Source organism: Nyctereutes procyonoides, unplaced genomic scaffold (genome assembly GCF_905146905.1).
Source record: "Nyctereutes procyonoides isolate TBG_1078 unplaced genomic scaffold, NYPRO_anot_genome, whole genome shotgun sequence".
Classification (NCBI taxonomy): domain Eukaryota; kingdom Metazoa; phylum Chordata; class Mammalia; order Carnivora; family Canidae; genus Nyctereutes; species Nyctereutes procyonoides.
The window spans coordinates 19,590,720-19,615,762 of NW_026575132.1; the positions used below are offsets into that span (position 1 = coordinate 19,590,720).

The following is a 25,043-nucleotide window of genomic DNA, read 5'->3' on the forward strand; positions in this document are numbered from 1 at the left end:
ACCTCATAACATGGTGAAACAAAAAAAGAAAAATCTGGAATTATACTACCTGGCTTCAATTCTGAACTCCATAAATCACTGTGTGCTCTGTGGCAGGTTACCCATTATTTTGAAACTGTAGTTCTTTATCTTCAAAAGGGAAATAACTATAGTAACTTACTAAATAGGGTTATTATAAAGATGAAGAGAGATAATGTTTGTAAATAATTTACTTCTACATAGTAAATGTTTATTAAGTATGGATAGTAGTAGTAGTAGTAGTAGAACATATATTCTGGGCTATATTAAGTCATATATATTTTTTGTTTTCTAGATTCATTATGCTAAAGGGAGTAGGTAAAGTCATTAAAACAAAAGACAACACACCAAAAAAAAATTCTAGTAATACATATAATTTAAAAATTAGAATTCATAGGGGTGCCTGGGTAGCTTAATCTTGATTTCAGCTCAGATCATGAACTCAGGGTCCTGGGATCAAGTGCCCCCGCTCCTACCTCCACCCATCGGACTGTGTTTTCAGAAGGGAGTCTGCTTGAGGATTCTCTCTCTCCCTCTGTCTCTCCTCTCATCCCCTGTACTCTATTTATTTATTTATTTTTTTTTATTTATGATAGTCACACAGAGAGAGAGAGAGAGGCAGAGACACAGGCAGAGGGAGAAGCAGGCTCCATGCACCGGGAGCCCGACGTGGGATTCGATCCCGGGTCTCCAGGATCGCGCCCTGGGCCAAAGGCAGGCGCCAAACCGCTGCGCCACCCAGGGATCCCCCTCATCCCCTGTACTCTAATTTAAAAATCTTTTTTAAAAAATCCTAGAATTTACAATAGGATATTTGACTGGACATCACCAGATACATAACCAATACAATATAGAAACACCCCCACTAAATATAAAAGCAGAGTGTTTAGAGAATTTGGTAACATTAAAATTATGTATTATTTATTCTATCAACAGTTTCCAGAATATGCCCATTAAATATACAATTAAAGTTTGAAGTCGCTTTATTTCATGGTAATCAAAAATGCTTTTCCTGATACCAGCTTTTTTCAACATTATTGATACCACAAATTCAAATCTCTAAATTGTATCTCAGAGTGAATGAAATTAAGCAATTTGAATGATTTCAGAGGCAAGAAAATGTCATGGTTCTGTTATTCCTTACTTTTCTCAGTAAATATTCCTCAAAATTGTTATGGTTGTTATGATTGTTATGATTCAATAATCAAAACAACTCGACTTAGCCTGTAAGAAAATTATAGCTAAAAAATATAAAATATATTACACAGAGTCAAAAAGTATTAAAAGCAGGGGAAGAGAAAATATTATGAGCCCTGCAATAACAGAGAATAGTATTGTATTGAACTTCCAGGTAGGCTGGCAAAGAAGCAAGTGAAAATCCTCTTTAATCTCTGATATCCTATTACAATCCTAAACTCTAGTTGATGTCTATTACTAAGAGAGCAAGTTTAAGGGAAATTCCTAAAACAGGCAATTTTTGTTTGTTTGTTTTTGAACTATATTTTCATCTCTTTTGTCAGTGGAGACAATAAATCAGATAACTATCAGAAATAACAGAAAACAAATAGTTCAAATTTCTAGGTCAGTTTATTACATCAAAAGATGTTGAACCATGGAAATTTATATTTTTTTATTCCCTGATAGATGCAGATAAATGGAAAATTCCATTCATCATTTATTAAATATTGGCCATTTTTGTGTTGTTTGATATACTTCCATGGTAAACAATTTTACCATTATACATATAGCTCTTTTCTAGAAAGTAGCAAAAGATTTGTTGTAACTCTATTCTCTTTACATATTACAATATTTTATCAATTCTAAAATATATTTTTTATATCTGATATCGCTAAAATCTTGATTCATCCATACTATCTTTTACAATTATGCTGGGCTTTCCCTTTGTCTCTTGGTGTGGCTTGAAGACAATGACCAGTAAATATTTCTCCCAATTGACAGTGACTTAGATTTGATGAAATATGGTAGACATCTATTTGATAAAACATTTTATAGAGACATTCCTTTGGTGACTTATTTGTTATTAAATAAATATGATATGGACATGAACTTTCAATGTGGATGGAGGATCCTAAAGACATGGGTATTATTTATGCCAGAAAGAATCCTCACAGACTCTTCAAATATAGTTTTGTCTGTTAAATTATTATAATCTCATAATCCTTATTTCTTCCAATAAAGTCATTTAAGAAATAGACATTGGAACCTGTTTATAACTAGATATCTACATACTCTGGGAATTGAAGATGAGAGTAAAAATCTTTTAAAAAGATGACTTTTGGGCAGCCTGGGTGGCTCAGTCGTTTAGTGCCACCTTCAGCCCAGGGCATGATCCTGGAGACCCAGGATTGAGTCCCACATCAGGCTCCCTGCATGGAGCCTGCTTCTCCCTCCACCTGTGTCTCTGCCTCTCTCTCTCTTCTCTCTCTCTCTCTCTCTCTCTCTCTCTCTCATAAATCAATCAATCAATCTTTTTTTAAATGACTTTTTTTAAAAAGTCCCATTTCTGACAAATAGAAACCCTGCTATAATAACCAGAGCTTGATGCTCCATAGTTTATTCAAATATAAAATCTGGTTAGGTCCCAAGTCATAAATGATACATTTATATCTTACAGTTTGATAATATAACCCTAACATGCTGTCAACGATTGTAAAAATAGGCTGTTTCTATTACTCTTACCAAAAGCATACTTTTCAAATTACAATGAATAACATTCATTGCAGGAACTGCATTTAATGTTATTTTTATAATTTACAATTTAACTTTCACAATCACTCATTTAAAGATGAGGAAACTCATCTTTAGAAAGTTGAATAAGAGTATTTGAAGGGAGGGAGGCTCAATTGAGAGTCTATGCTCTGATTCTCCATGATATTCTGCATGTAAATATCCTTGCCTACTGCCCTGGGTTCAGTAAAAGATGCTGTCCCTCTAGTGCTGCCCTGTCTAATATGATCACTAATATGATCACCTTATATGGCAATTTAAATTAAAATGAATTAAAAGTAGAAATTCATTTCCTCCAAACTAGCCACATTTCAAGTTCTCAGTAGCCACATTTGGCTACTCAATTGTGCAGCACAGATCAAATGTTTCCAGCATCACAGAAAGTTCTACAGGGCAACTGATGCTTTTGAAGATAAACCAGATTAAAATGGAGGCTCCTGACCCCATGCAGATGCTTGACGATAAAGAATATAATAATTGGGGAAAATACTTTCCCAATGCTTTCACATTGCAGTTGGTAGGTAAATATTTGTCAGAAATATAATATTTACTGAGAGAAGACAGGTAGGTAGAGATAATTTAGAATAACTCATATCTCAGCATGATGTCTTGAATATGCAAGTGGAACAAAACAAAGCTAACAAATATTTGAATTGACATCACTTTCCAAAATAATGCCAGACTTTTTACCAGTAAAATTGAGCCTCTTAATAAATGTGATTATGACTAAGAGCTTAGTAGCTCTGATTTTTAAAAAGCCATAGTTGAATGGCAGTGACTATAAAATTAATTAATAGATCTGATACTTTTAAATCAAATCCATGCATACAATATTGTCATTTTGTGGGTGTGAATTTATTTTGTCACCTTACCACCATTTTTCATACATACATTCATGATGTATTAAAGTATAATTCAACAATTAAAATTAGAAAGTTCTGTCTAAAATACAACTAAGATCTTCTGTTTAAAGTTTGGATTATATATGGTTATAGACAATTTAGTATCTCACTGAGTATCGTCTCACCTGGAGACACTATTCTAAAAAATTCTTACGAATGACACAATATGAAGGGATGGAAAATAGATCTAAGTTCTAGAAGAATGTACTCTGATTAACCACCAGGCTTTTAGGTCAGTTTCTTAGATGTAAAATTATAATAAAATACTACCCAGGTTATCGTGAAGAGGCTGTTGGGACCCTGAGGAGCAAAGATTCTTCTTCACCTTCTAAATGTCATAAGCAAATAAGCACATTTTCCCAATAAATGAGCTTTTTGACCTTACAGGTTTTCTTTCCTTAGAATATGTATGTTTTCTCTCTTAAGAAAGGGAATTTGCAGTTCTTGGGTTATTTTAGGGACAGCAAAGAATGAGGACAGAGTTTTGAAGTCTCAAGTAGGGAGTTTCCCTGAAAGACTCCCACAATGTTAGGTTTCCTCCAATATTTTTCCTAAAGATGCTACAGGGATTAAAAATAATGTTGTTTAGAGAATTAGATGCCTTCAGGATCCCTGAATGGGACATAAATCAATGGGGTTGCTAAGACCTGAGCAGATCATTTTAATACTCATGACTAAAAATATGTTAGCTATAGGAGAAAGAATTATTCTATTCTCTGAAAATCCCACCATCTCATTCCTTATTTCTCCAGTAACAGCAGCCTCTCTAATGTGTAGTATAGCAGGAGAAGAAATTCCCCTCCATTCCACACTCATCAGTTCTCTAAAGCTAAGAATGAGTCCTCAAAACTTGCTGAAATGGCCACTTAATCTCATATTTAAGATATTTACTCTCAAATATGCTTCTGTTTTACCTATACACTGTAACTATTGCTATCATTTCCCTTCTTCTAGTTAATACACACTCTCTGACATGGCAAACAATCTTCCTTGAAAACATTATTAGAGTCTCATTTTTAGAAATTGTGGATCTGATGTAAAAACTGATTCAGTTCTTGGATTCATAAGAATGTGCCACTCTTCAATGATTTCATCTGTCTCAAAGGATTTTCACTAGGTTAGTTTGGATCAAATCATTTTCCAAGGAACTTATCCTTAAGCTAGGAGTAATCTTGGAATTATTATTTTTTCTTCAGATACCCACGATATTCCAAGCAGTTGTTCTTATATAAGTATTAGCAGTACCTTTGTCAAACATTGTATTTAACAACAACAACTTCTGAACTAGGCTAGTTGAACTCACTCAAACATTACTAAGACCTTTCACAGAACAGTTGAAGAATGCTTAGCAACTCTAGTGTCAGAAAACAAACTCAGAATGAATATGTCTCTCGTCTAGGTCAAGGCAAATGTCAGGACCAATGAAGGGTGAAACATGATGATGGAGATTTGAAATGAAGGGCTGGGGTAACAGGTGCTTGGTGTGAGCATTGAAAGACAGGAGAAAAGTGCTATGAAGTACTAAAGACAGCTATCATACTGAGAGTAGACAAAGAAAAGCTTGAGGCTTCTCCCTGCCAGAGAAATAGAGTCTATCCAGAAAGTGGCTTCAAAGTGGTCTCTGAAGAGACTCTGAAATCTGGAGCATCTTTTTGTCACTTTTCATGGCCCCATTGAGTCTATGGGAACCAATTGAATATGCAGAAATAGGTACAATTGCGGTGTCACGGTATTGACACAAAGAAAAGCTAAAAACAAAACAGTACAGAGAAAGAAAATAAAGGGTTCCTAAATATATTCTATGGGAAAGGTGCTATGGTTGACAAGTTGTCTACTTTATTGCTTTAATGTCTATAACAACATTGTGAGGGAGAATTTTCTTCCCAATTTTAAAGATGAAGAATTTAACTCTCAGAGAGACACTCAGACTGTAAGTGGTGGTCTGACATTTGAGTGTATGTTTTTTTTCTGAATCCACACCCATGCTCTTTGACATACATGGAGTCAATTGCAGATGGCATATTCATCTCAATGGTAGGTGATTTACTTGACTGTCACTGAATAATGCTGAAGCATTTGAGAAATTAAATGTTGTTACATTAGATGTTCTATCTCCTGGACTAAGCATTACATTTTATTGTTAGTCTATTAGAACTCATTAAACATAATATATCCTTCCATTATTATTGAGGGCTCCCAAAAATACCTTCAGTGCTTTGCTTTTATTTAAAATGTTTGCTGTCTGTACACATACCAAATAATAATCTAATTAAGATGATCCAGTACACAATTAACCAAAAAGTTAGAATAGCCATAAAACATTAAATAAACATACAAATATGTGAATAATTTGGTCTGAAAATATGGAGAATATTTGTCTAACATTTGGAAAACATAAATTATATATTGGTATCACCTCAAATTTCACCTATTCAAAAGAGATAGTCTAACAATTCATATAATGAAATTTCCAATATTTAAGGTGAAATTTGATGAGAAAAATGTACACATTTATGTAGTAAATTGGTACCCAGGTTATCATCATTATGAATAGAATATTAATAGTATAGAATAGATATGAACCTAGGTATTTCTCCAAATCTCTTCATAGCTGCAATATCATGTATAGATGAAATTGTAGATTATCCAGATAAGGTAGTTTTATAAATTCTAGAAAGGAGAAAATAATAGCATGTTTTGTTTTATTTCATTTTTGTTCCATATAATGAAATAACTTTTAGATTTTGGCTAGACAGGTAACTAAGTAAGTACAAGCTTGTAGACTTAAGGTTGTAAATATATTAGACATTATTTGAATTTAGAATAGGGACATTTGGTTAAGAAGGATCTGATAAAAACAAACAGAACACCAGAGTGATTAATAAAGCCACAGCCATTATGTAAGTGACCTTTACAAAGGAAGGCATTAATTGTCTCCAGCTCTGTAGTCCTCTGATTCAGTACTGTCATTCCCAATGGCCTCAAGATGATTACATGCCTGAAGGACACATCGGTGGAAATATGGTCTCTTCCCTGACCAGAAAAAAAATGAATTGCCAAGACAAGTTTCTCACTCCCTTTTAGATTGTGCAGCATATCCCTAGCCTAGGGACCTGTCTCTTCTCCACTCTGTCCCACATCATTGACAATAGACCAGGGAAATGTGAGCAGCAGCAGCAGAACAAGTTTCACTGTTTGTTTATGTTTCTTGTCTTTGGGCACAACCAAAATGTAAGTATCTAAGTAAGATCTATAGTAATAATTATAGTCCAAGGAATAGCTTTCGGTGGGCATGAAGCTAATTAATAAGAATGTGTTAAGGTGGAAGTTAATTTACATATGTGTTAAGTGACATCCAACCATTAACCCTTATATATGACAGTTCTCAAGTTAATCAAACATCCCTTTTACAAAGCACAGAATTTGCAGGAGACAAATGTAATAAATAATAAAGTCATATTATATATATATATATATATATATATATATATATATATAAAAGCCTTGAAATCATAATCTCAAAATTATTTGTTATAACACTGCATACTTCCTATGCCTACAAGTAGTACTTATTATTTATCTTGTTGAAAATATTTAAAAATAAAAGTTTGCTTAAGAGGAAAATTTACTATGATTATTATTGTCCCCGTTATGGTTTGCAAAGCTGGTACCAGAACAAACGGCAATACAAAAGAAAGTTTACTCCTAGCATCTTGCTCATTTCCAAGCTCTTTTATACCCATATTTCTATTCAGGCTCCTACTGTGCTCTTTCCATTCTCACCCCAACCTTAGGAGTATTTCTCATCATTAAGTTACAAATTCATCTGTTCTTTATCGCATTCCTTCCCTTCTCTCTAGGAGATGATGAAATGAATGAAAATTATTTAGATCAAGTAGGTCAATAGGTTGACTATATATCATGCCACCATTTCTTGGTAACATATCTTTAATTAAAAACAGAACACTGTTTCTCAAAATTCTGTCATCAGAATCAGGGGAGGGTTCCTTAAAACACATGTTGATGGGCCCCACCACAAGAGTCTTGATCTATTGGGTCTCAGGTAAGGCCCTAAAATTTGCATTTCTAACAATACCCAGGTGTTGCTGATGCATTTGGTTACTTAAGAAACAAGTTAAAATTTTAATTCACTGGGACAGTTAAGTAGTGAGGTATTTAACTACTCAGCAGGTTTTCTATTTCCTTTTATATTTTATAAGATAGGACTAAAATTAGGGTCAACCGTCTAGCCCTATACTTAAAACCCTAAAATTGTTTTAAATTTTTATCAGCCTGCTTTGTATAGCATATAAACAAATAAGATAAAACAATTGTCTTTCCAAAATACAAAAATGTCTTATCTGAAGTGAATCGCAATGTTTCCCAGTTACTTTTACTAGGCTACCTAGCTAGAACACTTAGTTCTTTAAGATAGAACTATAGAGCAAATTTCTTTCCTAGTTACTCTTTCTATGAACAGTGAGGTGTCTCCTACCCTTCCTTATATATTCTTACACAAAAACAGAATCATGCTTACTGTGTGACTTCTGATTTTCAAATTTGGAGTTACACTATCTATTCTAATTACCAGTAAGAGCAATGATGCTAGACTGATGTTCACATGGAATTCTCAGCCATCTAATAAATATATTAAGATATCTGGACAATTTCCAAGTTGTCTAAATTTTCTGCCACTTATTTTATTGCACTTTTCTATATATTTCTTTATAAAGAAAAATTAATAACTCTTGAACAAAAATTTCTTTTTTGTTCTGAACAATCAATTCATTCTCTTAGCCACTTAGTTACTTGCTTCTACCACTGCACACACGGACAGACACACACACATATTATAAGACTTTCTGGCAGAATAGGGAATAATGTTCTTGAAATAATAGTGTTGCATTTTGGTATGACACAAGCTGTCACAATCATAAGCAATCGTGGTATGAGCTCACTCAATAAATAAGGTATGCTTAAATGTAGCATAATTTTGATTCAATGACTTTAAAAATGTTGTTAAACATAAAATATTAAATAATGTAAATGTAAAAATAAATAAGAGAGGTCTTTAAAGACTAATTTTCTGTATGAAAAGATTGTTCAAATAGCACATATTATGGAATAACAACATAACTCAAGTATTATAAAAAGTTCAAAAGAAATGTATTCATTTTTTCTTTAATATAAATAGAGGAAAACCATTTAATAAGCCATAATTCTTCCTATGCATGTTTTAACTGGATTATTATTATTTTTAGACTCTTAACTTGAATCATTCACTTTTTCTCTATTTCATTTCTAAAATTCTTCCTATCATTATGTCCATGCAAGTAGCAATTTAGTCAAAAACTCTACTCTTCAATAAGGAAATTATCTTTGAAAGGAAAGAACAAAAAAGTAAAATGTTAATGAAGGAATCTATAAATTCTGAACAATTTGCATTCACCATTATATCATCAATTCTATAAGCAATCATGTTGCAAATAAATAACATAATCAGTATTCCTTTCTTCATCCAAAATATCCAATTTTAGCTTCCATGTCTGGCTAACTATGAAGCTATTTCTAACTTCAAATGAAGCTATTTCTAACTTAAAATATTTTATATCCAATATAAATGAAAGAAACAATTTTAGTGACCTGACAATATCAATGTTAATTTTACTTGGTATTTTGAGGTAATACCTCTAAAAATTTTAATTTTCTAATGTCAAGAAACATTACCACTGAGTGGACTCAAACACACATAAAATCACTATGTATTTTGATGCAAAATATAGATCATATTAATTTAGGCTAAATTAATAGTTTAAACTCCTTTATCCCACTGTGAGGTGAAAATTAATTACTGATTAGCACTACTTGATTACAGGCACACACAGAAAAACTCATGATGAGAAATCTTGTACCAAACCTCCTATGATAGCCTATATCAGCTGTGAACTATATGGACTGAAAAGATATCTGCAGGATTGCCTGGACCAGCTTACAAAACAAATTCTTACAGAGTGCTGCGGGTTTTTTGTTTTGTTTTGTTTTTGTTTTGCAGCAAGACAATAAGTTTAGGTTGTTAGCAATTACCTCTTTCTAATCTTGGTGGGGAATCACTGATGATATTGAAACATTCTGAGAAAGAATTTCTGATGTCATTTAGTGAGTTACTGAATAAGACAAATCAAAACTAAATTAGTAAATCAAGGTACATTTTCCAAAAATAAGGGACTGTGCCAAAAACTAGATTAGTGGAACTAGATATAAAGGCTTATGTATTTACAGAGCTCTAACGAGAGTGAAGGTTGTGGTGTTATTTACTGCAGAGATTTGATGATTTGGTCCACTGTTCATCTGAGACCACCAAACACAGCATCCTTAAACCTGCTTCCTATCTCAGTTTCAGTCACTGAGCATTTCCTTAGAGTGTACTCCTGTTCGGCAGAGATACAGTATTACGGTACCTTTCAGACTGCACTTACAATATCTGCAAATAAAAGCAAGGGCACCACAAGGCATTATATTTCCCATAAAACGAATAAAGACTAACTATTTAAATGCTTTATCGCGTTTCTCAGTATAACACCTATTACAGTGGCCACACAGTGGCCATATGTGTATGTGTATTGCACTCTACTGATGAGAACATATCTGCAATTTTGTATATTTTTCCTACCTGTCAAATTCTTCAATCCAAGTTCTTGAAGTCCAAAGTTCCCATCTTTTCTGTAGTTTAAAAATACTGCCAAGGCATATCGATCCTCATAAAGTTTTGTCCCACGGATAATGCGTAAATTCTCCAGAGGCAGGTAACGAAACTGATTAAGAGCCACTAACACGTAGCCTGTGACTTCCCGAATAGACTGAAAAGACACAAACAATTACTTTTGTTAAAAAAAATTAGAGATCATCGGTATACTAATTTCTGCATTATATTATAAATAATTACCTTGATAATAGAAGAACACAAAAGGTTAGGATTTCATTTGAAGTATGAGTTGTATTCTTTAAAAAAAAAGTCATGAATGTGCTTATAGTAAAATAATAGATTTTGTTTTATCAAACATTCTTTATAGCTGGAATTTGAATTGAATATAATGAAAGGAGTAAATACCTCATTCTTTGACAGACTAAAATGAGGTAAGAGCACCTAGCTATCAACGAAACTTTTTAAAAAAAGCAGCAAACTCATAAACTTATCACAAATAAAATAAAGCTGCATTAGTAGGTAGACTATGGGACACATTTTAATCTGCTTTATTGGTGTTTAATGCTATCATATCAAAGACTGTTAACTTACCTGTCTCTGGGAAACACATATAAAAATAATATGTATTAAAGATTGATAATGATCTCTAATTACAACCACAATTTTTATTTTTACTATCTATTGTTTAACATAGTATAAGTTAATTACTTGAAGTTTTGTTGTATATTTTAAAGCAAAAAAAGTCATAGGCATCTGGGTGGCTCAGCTGGTTAAGCATCTGCTTTGGCTCAGGTTATGATCTCAGGGTTCTGGGATCCTGCTTCGTATTGGCATCCCTGTTCAGCAGGGAGCCTGCTTCTCCCCCTGCCCCTCCCCTTTGCTTGTGGTTTTTCTCTCTTTCAAATAGATAAGCAAAATCTTTTAAAAAATAAAGCAAAAAAGTCACAAGAAAAGCCCTTAGGTTTCATCTAAAATTATTAGTTTTTCAGTAAAATAAGTAAGATCGTGATAGCTACGAACATACGTATTAAGGTTTTTAAAAATTAAGTATAAAAATATAAATAATACAGAAGTGGTAAAATGTTTGATGTGATTTTAATGTCAATTTCATGCCAATTTAGACCTCTTAATTTCGAAGTCCCAATGCTTAGTCCTTGGCACTGGCTTTTCCATCCAGTCTCATTCTCTTGGTTACCTTATCCAGTTTCAAGGTTGATCTCCAAACTTTTATCTCCAACCTGTCCTCTAAACTCCACATTCCTATCTAACTGCCTGCCCCACATATTCACCTGAATACCTAAGAGACTTCTCAGATACACCGGTCCAAATCTGAACACTCATCTTTCTTGCCCCAATCTTCCAGCACCCTTTCTCTGATCCCAGTGAAGTCAATCCATTCTTCCTATTATTTAGGCCAAAGTATTGGGGTCATTCTTCACTCCCTTCTCACACACCAAATTCAATACATCCTATTTGTTTTATCTTTAAAATGATCAAGAATTCAACCACTTCTTATGTCAATCATTGCTGTCATTTGAGCCATCATCACCATCAGCATTTCGCTTATCACGATGACCACAATGGGTCTTTCTGTTTCTACTTCTTTTATTTTTTTAAATTTTTTTTAATTTATTTATTTATGATAGTCACAGAGAGAGAGAGAGAGAGGCAGAGACACAGGCAGAGGGAGAAGCAGGCTCCATGCACCGGGAGCCCGATATGGGATTCGATCCCGGGTCTCCAGGATGGCGCCCTGAGCCAAAGGCAGGCGCCAAACCGCTGCGCCACCCAGGGATCCCTGTTTCTACTTCTTTTGATCCCTGACCATGTATTCTAAGTTAAGGCTGGACCTGATTTTTTTTTTTTTAAGTAGGCTCCACCCCTGGCATGGAGCCCAATGTGCAGTACTTAAACCGATGACCCTGAGATTGAGATCTGAGATTAAGAGTTGGATGGTTAACTGACTGAACCACTCAGGTGCCCCTGGACCTGATCATTTTTATAAGTCAAATCATGACATTCAGAAGATCAGTTTTTAAAATCAAATCATGACACAGCAGTTCTCAAAAATTTGAAACATCTCCCAAATGACTCAAAGTAATACTTCTTTCACTGATGAGTCAAAATTTATCTGTTCTGCCCAATGCAGCAACATCTAGCCATATGTGGCCATGGAACAATTAAAATGTAGCTGGTATGAACTGAAATAAAATACACTCTGGATTTCAAAGATTATATGCTGAAATGATACAATTTCAGAAAAATTGAGTCATAAAATATAATATTAAAGTTAATTTTAAAAAAAACAAAAAAAATAAAGTTAATTTTAACCCTTCTTTGTTTTTATTATGGCTACATGGAAATTTAAAATTATATTTTTATGACTATCATTACATTTCTGTTGTACAGTGCAATACTCTATGACCTGGTCATCAGTTCTTTTTGTAACTTCTTTTTTTAACTCTCTCTCTTTCACACTCTATTCCAGCTTTACTGGTTTCCTTGTTCTTCTAATATGCTAAGTGTTGTCCTACCTCAAGGTGCTCACTTTTACTCCGAAAGACCTGAGTTTTTTTCCCTCTTGTTATCTTTTTTGGCTAATTTCCTCACTGACTTCAAGTTTTGTTTTGTTTAGTTTTTTTCCTTCTCAAATCTTACCTTCTCAATTGAAGCCAAGCTGACTGATGATCCTCCCACCTTCTCCTGCTCTAATTTTTATTGTGTCTGTAATACTTATCACCTTCTAATTTACCATATAGTATATACATTTATTACATTTAGTATTTATTACCTGTCTCTCCTTTTCTCAGAATATAAGTTCTGCAAGGGCAAGCATTTCAACTTGTTCACTCATGTCTCCTGTGATCACAACAGTACAGGCACATAGTGAGAAACCAAGAAATATTTGCTGAGCACTCTCGCTTTTCTCTGGCCATATCTTCACCAATAGGCAAAGGCTACAGAGCCAAGAGAAGTGCCCATCTGGAACCTGCATTCTTTTCCTCTATAGAAGACTCATGCTCCAGACCACTGTGATACTTGAATTTCATTCCCAAATTGCCCTAATCTCCCATCTAGAGCCCATGTTATCATCTTTCCAGTTCTGTCCCCGTCAGCAGACTGTGGATGCTGGATGTACAGGCTAGGTGTCCATTCATTCTGCTCAAAGCTTCCTAAGATACTGGACAGATCTGGTTAAAGGAGGGCTAAAGACTGGAGTCCATCTCTCTCCATGCCACCATACTCCTGAAGAGTTTAAAAACCCTAACACTTGACCTGACCATCCAAATTATTATAAAGATATTTCTGTCAAAGTGGGAGGATAGATATATTAATAAGTATTATTTGATTTATAATAAATAATAATGACATGGAATGTGACCTTCATTTATACTCTCATTCCAGGTCCTACAATTCTTAGAAAATGAACTTGCTGACACTAATTACTTAGAAAAGTAGAATCCTAATGGAGCAAAGGTAGACATGAAGGGTCAAGGAACCTATCCAACTATTCATGTCTGGCACTGGATTGGGAACTGTAAGCCACTATAGGCATTCCTGGAACACTGATCATTTTGGATTAAAGAGATGAATGATTGGGGAATATGAATAGAAAAAAAAAGAGGTGAAAGATCAACAGTAGCATGCATTGTTTGCATGCCACATTTGGTTGAAATTGCACTTGCTTGGAATAGTCTATCCCTAGAGCTCTACAAACCAATCACTGTTCCAATGGTTGAACTCTAATCCCTTTGTGTTCTTAGAAGAGAGATCAAAAACATTTTCCAATGTCATTTGGTCTAAAAAGTAAAATTCTTTTATTCATTATAAAGATCATTTATCCCTTAGGTTGCATATAACAATTATCAAGTGCTCTAAGTTACAATGATAACAAAAAGATAACCATTGGGGATAGAGAATGTATTATCTATCTTTTGTCTAGAGCATGTCATAGTAGCCATCATTCTTCCTAACACACTTACCATTAGCTCCAACTTCACTTGGGAATTGACTATAACTAATTTTTTTAAATTTTTTTTATTTATTTATGATAGTCCAGAGAGAGAGAGAGAGAGAGAGAGAGAGAGAGAGAGAGGCAGAGACACAGGCAGAGGGAGAAGCAGGCTCCATGCACCAGGAGCCCGATGTGGGATTCGATCCCGGGTCTCCAGGATCAGGCCCTGGGCCAAAGGCAGGCGCCAAACCACTGCGCCACCCAGGGATCCCTGGAAATTGACTATAATTAAGACTCTTAGAATGATTTTAAGAAATGAGGGCTCAACAGGGCTCAAAATACTTACTAGCTTTTATACGTACTGGCTTTGTAGACTTGTTAAAAATATTTACCTTCACTGAGCCTCAGTTTCTTTATCTTGAAATAAAAGATAGCAATAGCCCTATTAAAAGGATTTTATAAGGATTAGAAGATATAAGAAAAGTGTCTGGGGGCACCTGGGTGGCTCAGTAGGTTAAGCTTCTGACTCTTGATTTCGGCTCAGGTCATGATCTCAGTGTTCTGACATCGAGCCCTGCATCAGGTTCCAAGCTCAGCATGAAGCTGTGTGTCTCTCTCCCTCTGCTCTTTCTCCTTCTCTGTCTCTCTCTCTCTTTCAAATAAATAAAATCTTAAAAAAAATTACTATTTAAAGAAAAGTGTCTGGCAAATAGTAAGTGTTCAATAGATGCTATCTATTACAAATATTATTATTTCTGCTAATAGCCAAAACTACCTGCAGCTAATCTAATTTGAAAATAAAAATAATTATAAAATTATTACAGAAGAACCACTGCCTTTAGTCTCTTTGTTATGTAACCTTTCTATCTTTTTTATACCTTGCCTCTTCAGTTTGGAATTTATTCCTAAATTACAGAACTGGTTCCTGATACTGTTTCTTTGTATGTTATATAGCCTTTAGTACAGACTCTGGCACTGAACAGACATTCAATAATGGCTGTTGAATGAAGCTAGAATTGAAAAGTAGAAAACAATGCTTAAGGTCTTTTTAGATTTTGTTTTCCATTGAAAACGATTTTATGAACTTTCTGCTAATAAAAAACATTGTTTGAACAACATAATCATGACTTGTGCCCAAGGACCACAGTGGTAAGTAGAAATCATCAGAATGCCCCAACGAAAAGAAAATCCTGACTCTGGTTCTGGCTCAATACGTTTAGTTCCAGGAAACTGCCTATTTTGTCAACCGAAGAGTGAATACCCACCTAAAGACATATCTCTCTCCTTGTGCTGTAAGTTTCTGCTGTCTAAAACTGATTGATTTCCATTGTCAATGTGTGCGTCTATAGCTGCTTTGTTCAAGAAGTGAATATAATTGAAGATCATTAAAGCCTTAAATGCTTCAAAACTCTGCTAACCCAAGGGACAATTTGTTCTGCCTTTGGCATTTGATGATGGAAACCAAAAGAATGAAAAAAAAAAGAAAAAAAGAAATTTTACCAACTTCCCATATTAGCAATATATCTATATTAGCAATAAGTCCAGAAAAAAATATGGTTTGTTCTAAAGAAAAGAAATTTACAACTCTTCTTCCATGAAATATTTTAAGAAAAAATGTGAAATCTGAAATTATAAAGTTCCCAGGATTTTCAACGGATGTCATTCAATCAAAGATTAGAAGAGATTGAACTGCTTAACTGGGTCTTCCATTTGCCTCCAAATCATTCAAGAAAAATCAGTCTTTATTATCTTTAAATTTCTATTTCATTTCACATATCTTACAATTGTTAATTTTTTTCAGATAGGTCCACATTCCTTATTGTTTTATTTTAGTTGGTTCTAATTTGAGCCTTAGTGAGTATGGTGAATAGCTGCTTAAATGTCCCTTCATCTACCTTAAGATTTAAGTGACTGCAATACCTCACAATTCCTCAATATGTAATCAGTGTTTAGGAACCACGTTATGCACATTAAAAGTAATTATGCATTCTTGGCTATGTGTACAAAACTCTGTTTCCTAGATTTTTTTCCTACTCAAATTATGTGTCAAATCCATGCTGGTTGGTTATTTTTCTTTCATTATTCCTTTGAAAATAAACCTATTTACTCTTGTTAAGACCTTCAGCAACAAGCAAAAACAGTTCTGAATTCTTAGCTTCTTCTCCAGTGCCTTATGTACTCATACCCATTTAGGTAGCATCCTCAAACAATACTAACATATTCCATCAGTCAAGACATCCACAAATAAAATAGTGATTACTTATGATCAGTAGACTTGAAATTAAACCTGTAGTATTACAGAGAAGAGTAGGGAACAGAGAACTATTGGAAGGGTGGGGAAAGCCCCTCTGCTGGTAATGACTTTAGAATTTATGTGTTCTCTGACAGTGATAAATGTAGTAGCAAATTGTAACCTCTCTATCACTAAGGCTTTCCATTAAGTTTCCCTAGGCAATTAATTTCTGTCCCTGCCCCTTACAGCAAGACTGGTAATTTCTAAAGTAGAGAACATTCTTAACTATGACATAATATTAAGAAACCTACTGAAAAATAATTAATACACATATAGCAAACATTACATATTCCTGCTGCATGTAGAGATAGAGATTGGCTGACTATATATCTCATTCACATATGACATCTCCAAACACATGGCATATTTGGAGTCTTGCTTTCAGTTATATCAGTTTCCTTAAAACTCCAGTGATTATGCTACCCTGGCGAGCAGGAACTCAAAGTCTGATCCAATTAGATTTGAGAAAATAGAATAATGTGAAATTACTGTGGTAGAGTTGAATTCATGCTCATTTTACACAGCATGAAATAACACTCAGAGGCCAGAGAATCTGATCCAATTCTTCCCAGCAAAACTGCTAACTCTCAGCCACTACTACCCAGTCTTTGGGTACTAGTGCTATTACAATCCTTAACTTTCTAAGAATCTACAGACCATTCATCTATCATCACTGGCTACTTAGCCAGTTCTTAACCCCAGTAGTGAATACTTGAGATCCTCTGAAAAGATGACAACTTAACTCAGTTCTCCCAAAGTTATCATCTCTTTCTTTGTCTTTTTATACAATCAGCTGACCAGAGAATTATTTTTTTTAAGATTTTATTTATTCATGAAACACGGAGAGGGTCAGAGAAATAGGCAGAGGTAGAACCAGGCTCCCTGTGGAGAGCCAGATGTGGGACTCGATTCTAGGACTCCGGGATCACGCCCTGAGCCAAAGGCAGATGCTAAACCACTGAACCACCTAGGCATCCCTGATCAGAGAGTTCTTAAGAGGTCCCCTTTGGGCCTTAGTTTCCAATGGGTCCTGCATCTCTTGACCTTAGCTCAGCTATATCCCTATATCATACTTGTTAGAGAATTAGTTTCAACAAGTTAAATAGGGAGCTTTAGTAGATTCATTTACATAATCATATAAAAACCTCAATTTTAAGTGCCTATATATTTAAAAAATCTGTACTGTTAAAATTTCATTATCTTTAATTTAAAATATGTGTGTGTACATATATATATATATACACACAATATACATGTATGTACAATTGTATACTTTTTTCTTTTCCATCTGTTTATATAGATAAGCCCACATTTTTAAACCTGAATTCTAAATTGATATTTTAACATTCTTTTATAACTATTTAAAATATAGTATTGAATTCATTTTTTCCTCATCATATATACACATTAAGCTTCAGTGATTTAGGGAATTGAATTTTAACTGAAATTAGATACACTGCATAAATGCAAAATAGTAAGAGTATCTGGAGACCTTAGAATTAAACTTTGATTAATTATAGATACAACTTAAATCAAAAAGAAATTATTAGTTGTCAGCATTTTCATACAACGGAGTCCACACATGAATTAAAGCATTGTAATTTTTATATGCATTGTACATGTGATGAGCATTTTCCTCCATAGAAAATCAAATTGCTTACGGTAATGCAATCCATTGATTACATTTGGGTGCAGCAGTCTTACAGATATTGGTTTGACTTTTGTCTCCATTACTTATTGACCTGCCCAAGTTATTCGACCTTAATTTCTCTTCTGAAAATCAGGGCAAATTCTTCCCAGTGCTGAAAAGTTGAAGATCTTCAAAAAATGATCAATTTAATAATATTTTATTAGTAGTATAATTATGCAAATATTTGCAAATATTTATTATAGTTTAGGAATGGTAAATGATTTGCAAATATGCATTTGATATTAAAATTAATTAAATCACTGGTGCTACAGAGTGCATAAATGAATGGACACAAGTCAGATTGCCTGTCATGGGCTCAACTATGAATTCTCACAACTCATAGTTGAAATCCTACCTCCCAATATCTTAGAATGTGACCATCTTTGGAGTAAGGTCTTTAAAAAAGGTAGTTAAATTGGGGCGCTTGAGTAGCCCTCAACCACCCAGGCAGTTGAGCATCTGCCTTTAGCTCACGGTACGATCTTGTAGTCCCAGGTCCCACATCAGGCTCCCTGCATGGAACCTGCTTCTCCCTCTGCTTCTGCCTCTCTCTGTGTGTCTCTCATGAATAAATAAATAAATTCTTAAATAAATAAATAAATAAATAAATAATCTTTTTTAAGAGTGATTAAATTAAAATGAGGTCACTAGGATGACCTTAATCCAATATGACTGGTGTCCTTAAAAAGAAGAACTTAGAACATAGACATACCTACAGAGAAGATAATGTGGAAGTCTATGAGAAAGGCCTCAGAAGAAAACAATCCTGCTGATATCTTGATCTCAGATGTTGAGACTCCAGAATTGTGAAAAAATAAATTTCTGTTTAAGCCACTCAGTCCGTGGTACTTTGTTATGGCAAACCTAGTAAACAAATACTACACTACCTGGGTTCATATTCTAGCATTTAGCAGTGTTATGTTGGGTGAATTATTTATTTTTCTATGCCCAGCTTTTCCATCTGTGATATGGGGATATTAAAATCCTAAATTCCCTATTTCATTCTGAGAAGTAAGTCCCTACAAGTTACTTAAGGTCTAGCTTACAGCAGGATCTCAGGATTAGTTGTCACTGTTTTTTCTGAACCCAGAATCTTTACTCTTCTTCAATGCACTGTCTCCTCTGCATAGCATATATAAAAACTGTGTTTCTCTATGCTTAAGGAATAATACATATCACCAGAGTTTAGATGAGAAAACTGTTTGATATCATTTCAATCTACAATTGAGCGTGACAGTTTTATGTCTGAGAGCTTTTATAAGATTTTTCCCCCTCTCAAAATTTAAAGTTTAAATGAAATGATGTATAAAAACAGCTGTATCTTTTGAAAGCATATGGGAAACAGCCTTTGATGATTCAGAAGTTAGAGGTGACTGCTTTTGTGACTAGTCTGTCGTTATTTTTAAATGAAAAGGGTGAGCAATTTCAGAAATAGGAAAGCCAGAGTATCAGGCTTGAATTTGACAAGACTGCCAAGATACATTTTAATATCTGTCTAAATATTTGGCAGTAAAAACAGAAAGCAAAAGGCTTAATTAATTTATAAAGAATAAATACTGGCATGACTCATGCCATCCAGTGACAACAATGTCTTGTGTTACTTATGTGTACTTAATATTCAGTTCAAACAAATACAGCATGGACATCTGTAAGTACAATCAGGACTACAGACAATAGCATAAATTAAGATCAGGAGTTTGGAGACTGACTAGAAATTAAAACGCTTTCATAGTCAAGTATCCTTATGCAAGCCACAGCTTTCTAAGTGGCAATTTACTATTTGTAATAATGATATTAATATATTTATATAGTTTCCTGTATATGAGGCATTTGTGTCTTGTATTATTTCCTGGTAGCATCAATTCTTTGAGTTAAATTACTACCATATAGATAAAGAAACTAAAGTTAAAATAATTTGCCTAAAATCACATGGACAAAGGAAGAATTTTTAATTTTATTATTATTGTTGTTGTTATTATATTATTATTATTATTATTATTATTATTATTATTATTATTTAGAGAGAGAGAGAGAGCATATGTGTGCATAGGGTGGGGGACCAGAGTGAGAGAAGAGAATCTTAAGCAGGTTCCATGCCTAGCGCAGGCCGACATGATGCAGGGTTCCATCTCACCACTCTGAGATCATGACCTGAGCTCAAATCAGGAGTTGGGACACTTATCTGACTAAGCCACCCAGGCATCCCAGGAAATTTTTTTTTAAGAAAAATAATATCTATCTTATTTCAGAGTTCAAAATCCGAATCATTTAAAGATATTGATTTCAAAAATTGGTGACAATTACTCCCTATGAAAGTAATATCCATAACAACATGGTCTAAAATTGTAACTTAAAAATAACATACTCTTCTATGACAAAAATATTATCTATTCCAACATACCTCTCTGGGGATCCCTGGGTGGCTCAGTGGTTGACTATCTGCTTTTGGCCCAGGGCGTGATCCTGGAGTCCCAGGATCGAGTCTCACGTCGGGCTCCCTGCATGGAGCCTGCTTCTGCCTCTGCCTGTGTCTCTGCTTCTCTCTCTCTCTCTCTCTCTCATGAATAAATAAATAAAATCTTACAAAACAAAACAAAACACCTCTCAAAAATAACTGTTGCATGATTCTGGCATTTCCAAATTCAAAATATGCCAAAAGTACTCACCCTCCAAAAAAGTTTAAAATAGCATTCCATCAGGGTCAAGAAATTTGAGGTCTTTTCAAAATGATATGTAGAATCAAGTCAGATTCTGTACATGAATGAGCAATTCAAATATGGCAAAATCCTAAAGTAAAAGGACTGAGTACCACTAGCATGCTCATTAGGAATGGAGGTGGAAAAGCAGGAGTAAGAAGGCATGTGATATGATAACCACTGGGTGCTACATGCAACTAATTGTTGAACACTACATATGAGTCTAACGATGTATTATATGTTGGCTAATTGAATTTAAATTAAAAAAAAAGAAAAAAGAAGCAAATTTTTCAAGGATGTATGGATAGCAAAGAGCACTGGGATATAAGTATAGTTTCTCTCTCGTGGCAGAAGGCAAAGTTGCTAGCTAACATCTCCCTTTAGAAGATTGAGGTTTCCTAAGCTCAAAGTTTCTCAACTGTGATACAAATCCATTTGGTGGACAGTGTCCACCTGTGCCCACTTCCCAATCATCCCCCTGGGAATTGTCCCTGTCAACATGGAGCTCATCCTGATTGCTATACCATGGAGTCTCAGGTCTTCTGCCGACACAACTGGCAGGCTGACTTATTAGCCTGCAAATAGGTGAAAATCTCAGACCCTTGACAGTTTTTGACAACCAGTCCTTTTATGCCTCTGGCTGAATAAATGCCACCACCTTCAGTTTCAGCAAAGGGATTAAACATGAATATGATAGTGTCTGGATCCAGCTGCCAATTCAGGGGAAGTACAGAAGACAGAGAAACCATTATGGAACTCTATCATGAGTAAGCAAACTACAACACTCAGGCTCTGGAAAACTCTCCAGAAAAAAATATCTCAGATTGAAAAGATAAATTATAAGGGGTGGAGGGGCGAGGAGGAACCTGTAATTAAGTCTTAAAAGACATTTAAAAATCTTTATAAGGCCAAACTAGAGTGTCTAGGGATGTTTACTTGGGTAATTATCAAAATATAAAGAAACACAAGAAAGCAAAATCCTATAAGTGTTAGGACGATGGTTACCTTTGTAGAGAAAAGGGTTTGAGATGGAGCAGGGAGTTGAGTTTCTTGTGTGCCTGGTGAAGTGCTACTTCTTAAGTTAACTGAAAGTTATAAGAGGGCATATTTAAAAAAAAAAACTCCGTAAGCTATGTATTTGCTTTGTGATATTTTTTTCAGTTGGTGTTATATTTGCAATATAAAGGTTATAAGAAAAAGAGAAGTCATTAGGTACAAAAAAAAAAAAAACAAGGAAGCACATACAAGTGTCACTTTACATCTCTGCATCTTACCTAAAATTTAAGAATGTAAAGATTTCAGATTGCATGGGATTCCTTGCTATTGAATTCTCTGTAGTCAAATGCCACTTGTGCGATCTAGGCAGAGACGGTAACACGTCTAATGGGGAAAGTGCCTTGAGAAAGGAAGCCTGATGTGTTCACAGGTCTTAGAGTCCTGAATGGAAAATGAGGTGAGGAGGACAGGGGACTTAACTGGAACAAAAGTAATGTAGGATTTCAGATTTTTATCTTTCAGACAATGGGGATTTGATGCTACATACAGGCAAATTACAGTATGGTTTGTTCTGTAGAATTATCTGCCTAGTTTCAGTGTAAGAAGTTAGGAAATTCTGGCCAGGTAAGAGAATGATGGCAGTGAATATAGACTAGCCGGAGCTGAGATTGAAGCCTTCTTTCTGAGGCTGTATAACAACTATTTTTGTAACTTACTAGATACAGGGATTAAGGGAAAAAAAGAAACAGGAAATGCCTGCAGTTTTTAGTCAGAAGACTTGGTAGGTGGGGTTATCATTAACTGGGATAAAGAACAAGTTTGTGGAGAGAATTTTTTCTAAACCATATGGACATTTGGCTATCTGAAGCTAAATCAATTATTCTTTTTTGCAAATTCTTTTAAAGAACATTATTAACTGTATGTCTGCTAAATCTGGATAGTAGGCACCTGTGTCTCATATAATTCCCCATGTGTTCAATATGTTGTTAACTTAAAAATAAATTTTTGGCACTTATGATGTCATATATATTTATGATTGTCAATTTAGATTATTCTTTGCATAGATATAAAACAGTGGTTCTCAAATGGGGGTGTTTGTTACTCAGGGGGCATTTGGCATTGCCTGGAGACATAGTTGTCACACTTGAAGGAGGAGGGTGCTACAGGCTTCTTGTGAGTAGAAATCTAGGATGCTAGCAAACATCATGTATGCACAGGACAGTCCTTGCTTGCCTCCAACAAAAAAATTTCAGGTCCAAAATGTCAGTAGTACTGAAATTGAGAAACCCTCATACAGGCTTATTAATGTGAGGCAGCCATTAAATTTTATTGCTTCTAGAGTTGCCTTGGGGGTTTCTAGAAGTAGTGAAAGTGTCTGCTAGTAAACTGTTAACATGACTATATATATATATATATATATATATATATATATATATATTATATAAGATTTAAATTAATATTCTTATGTTAATATATAGTTCCTTAACCTAAATTTATCATTATATGTAGCCTAAAGTATAAGCCTAAAAATAGTTATACAGAAATGGCTGGGTGAATGGTGGCTGGATGGATAAATAAGTATCCATTCACATGGGTAAATTATACAAAAATATGTATTATCTTTCCCCTTCTTTCTTCACCTTGTAACCTAATGTTGCAGCAGCAAATCTTTCTACATTGTTTTTTTTTCATTCACTGTTCATCCACCAATTTTGTTTCATTCACTGTTAAAAACCTTGCCAAAAAATAAATAAATAAATAAAATAAAAATAAAAATAAAAACCTTGCCAAAGGCAACTCAGGCACATTAAGTCTAAGATGTTATATTTATAAAACAAATTTATAAACAATGTCAGCCATTTCCTTAAGAGGCATAATTCCCCTTTCTCTCTAAAAAGATACTTTTCACTAGAAAAAAATCCATTTTATAGTGTCCAAGCTGTACTCAGTATAACCAAACTAATTAAAATATAAAAATAACAGTGTCTCTTTGATAGCGACAAATGAAAAAACTAACAGTGTCCTCCTAATTTCTTGCATATCCAATAGACAAATGCTTGTGATCCTCTTTTTAGTTGTTCTCGTCTATGGCAATCCCCTAATATCAACCAACAAAGATATACTGTGTTCTCTCTCCTCACTCAACTTCATTACTCTCCTCTTGGAGATGGATTTACTAATCACAGCAGGCTTCAGTGTTGACAACACTGGATTATGCTCCTAACAGTGGCTACTCGGCAGCATTGGAGACATCACTATCTCCTAGAGTATGAATATGGGTACTGACTCAATCCTATCCCAATCCCTAAATTTATCATCTTCATAACATCATCATAGCACTAGTGTTTTATACGCACATTATAGTTCACAAAGCCTTTCAACATAAATATCACATTTAACTTTCAATTGGCAACTTCTGAAATAATTTATAAATTTCAATTGACTTTCCCAGAATTATGTTAAGTTACAAAAAGTGCTGCTGAGGCTTTAAGTTCATGAACTACAAGAAACTTAGAAAGGAACTGATATGAATAAAATTATGACATACGTGACATTCGTTTTAATACTCTTGAATTTCATCCTTGAAAATATTTCACCTCCCTTTCCTAGATCTTGCTTTTTAATCCTACATTAATTTCCTTAAGCGGGTCCAATCCTAATATTCTGATACAATCTCTACTCACTGACATATGGATATAAAACTTATGAAATAATTCATGCTAACATCTGTTTAGCTGACACAGTTACCTCAAATCCCTTTTAGAAAGTGTCCATGTATGAAAAGATAAATAAAACAAATTAGGTCATGGGGATTAAGTTTTCTGCAGAAGGATGTTTTTCTCAGCTCAAATTAACTTTTGCTGCTATTATTCACAACACTACAGCTCCGAGTATTACACTTACTACCCTTATTACCGCTCTTACAACTGAGTACCTTTATGAGCACCTATAATACAGTCGGCACTGTGCTCAATACTTTTACATAGAATATCAAAGAATTACCATTATCACCAGTGTATCTTTTCTTTTAAAGATATGTCT

General features: G+C 34.3%; 1 protein-coding gene across 1 annotated transcript in view; it reads right to left on the bottom strand.

Moving 5' to 3' along the window:
* ERBB4 (erb-b2 receptor tyrosine kinase 4) overlaps positions 1–25,043 on the bottom strand; it is a 1,090,474-nt gene that overhangs the window by 491,204 nt on the left and 574,227 nt on the right. Inside the window, exon 3 of the mRNA XM_055345632.1 lies at positions 10,339–10,525. Within this exon, the coding sequence (XP_055201607.1) occupies positions 10,339–10,525 (187 nt within the window). The remainder of the gene's footprint in view (positions 1–10,338; positions 10,526–25,043) is intronic.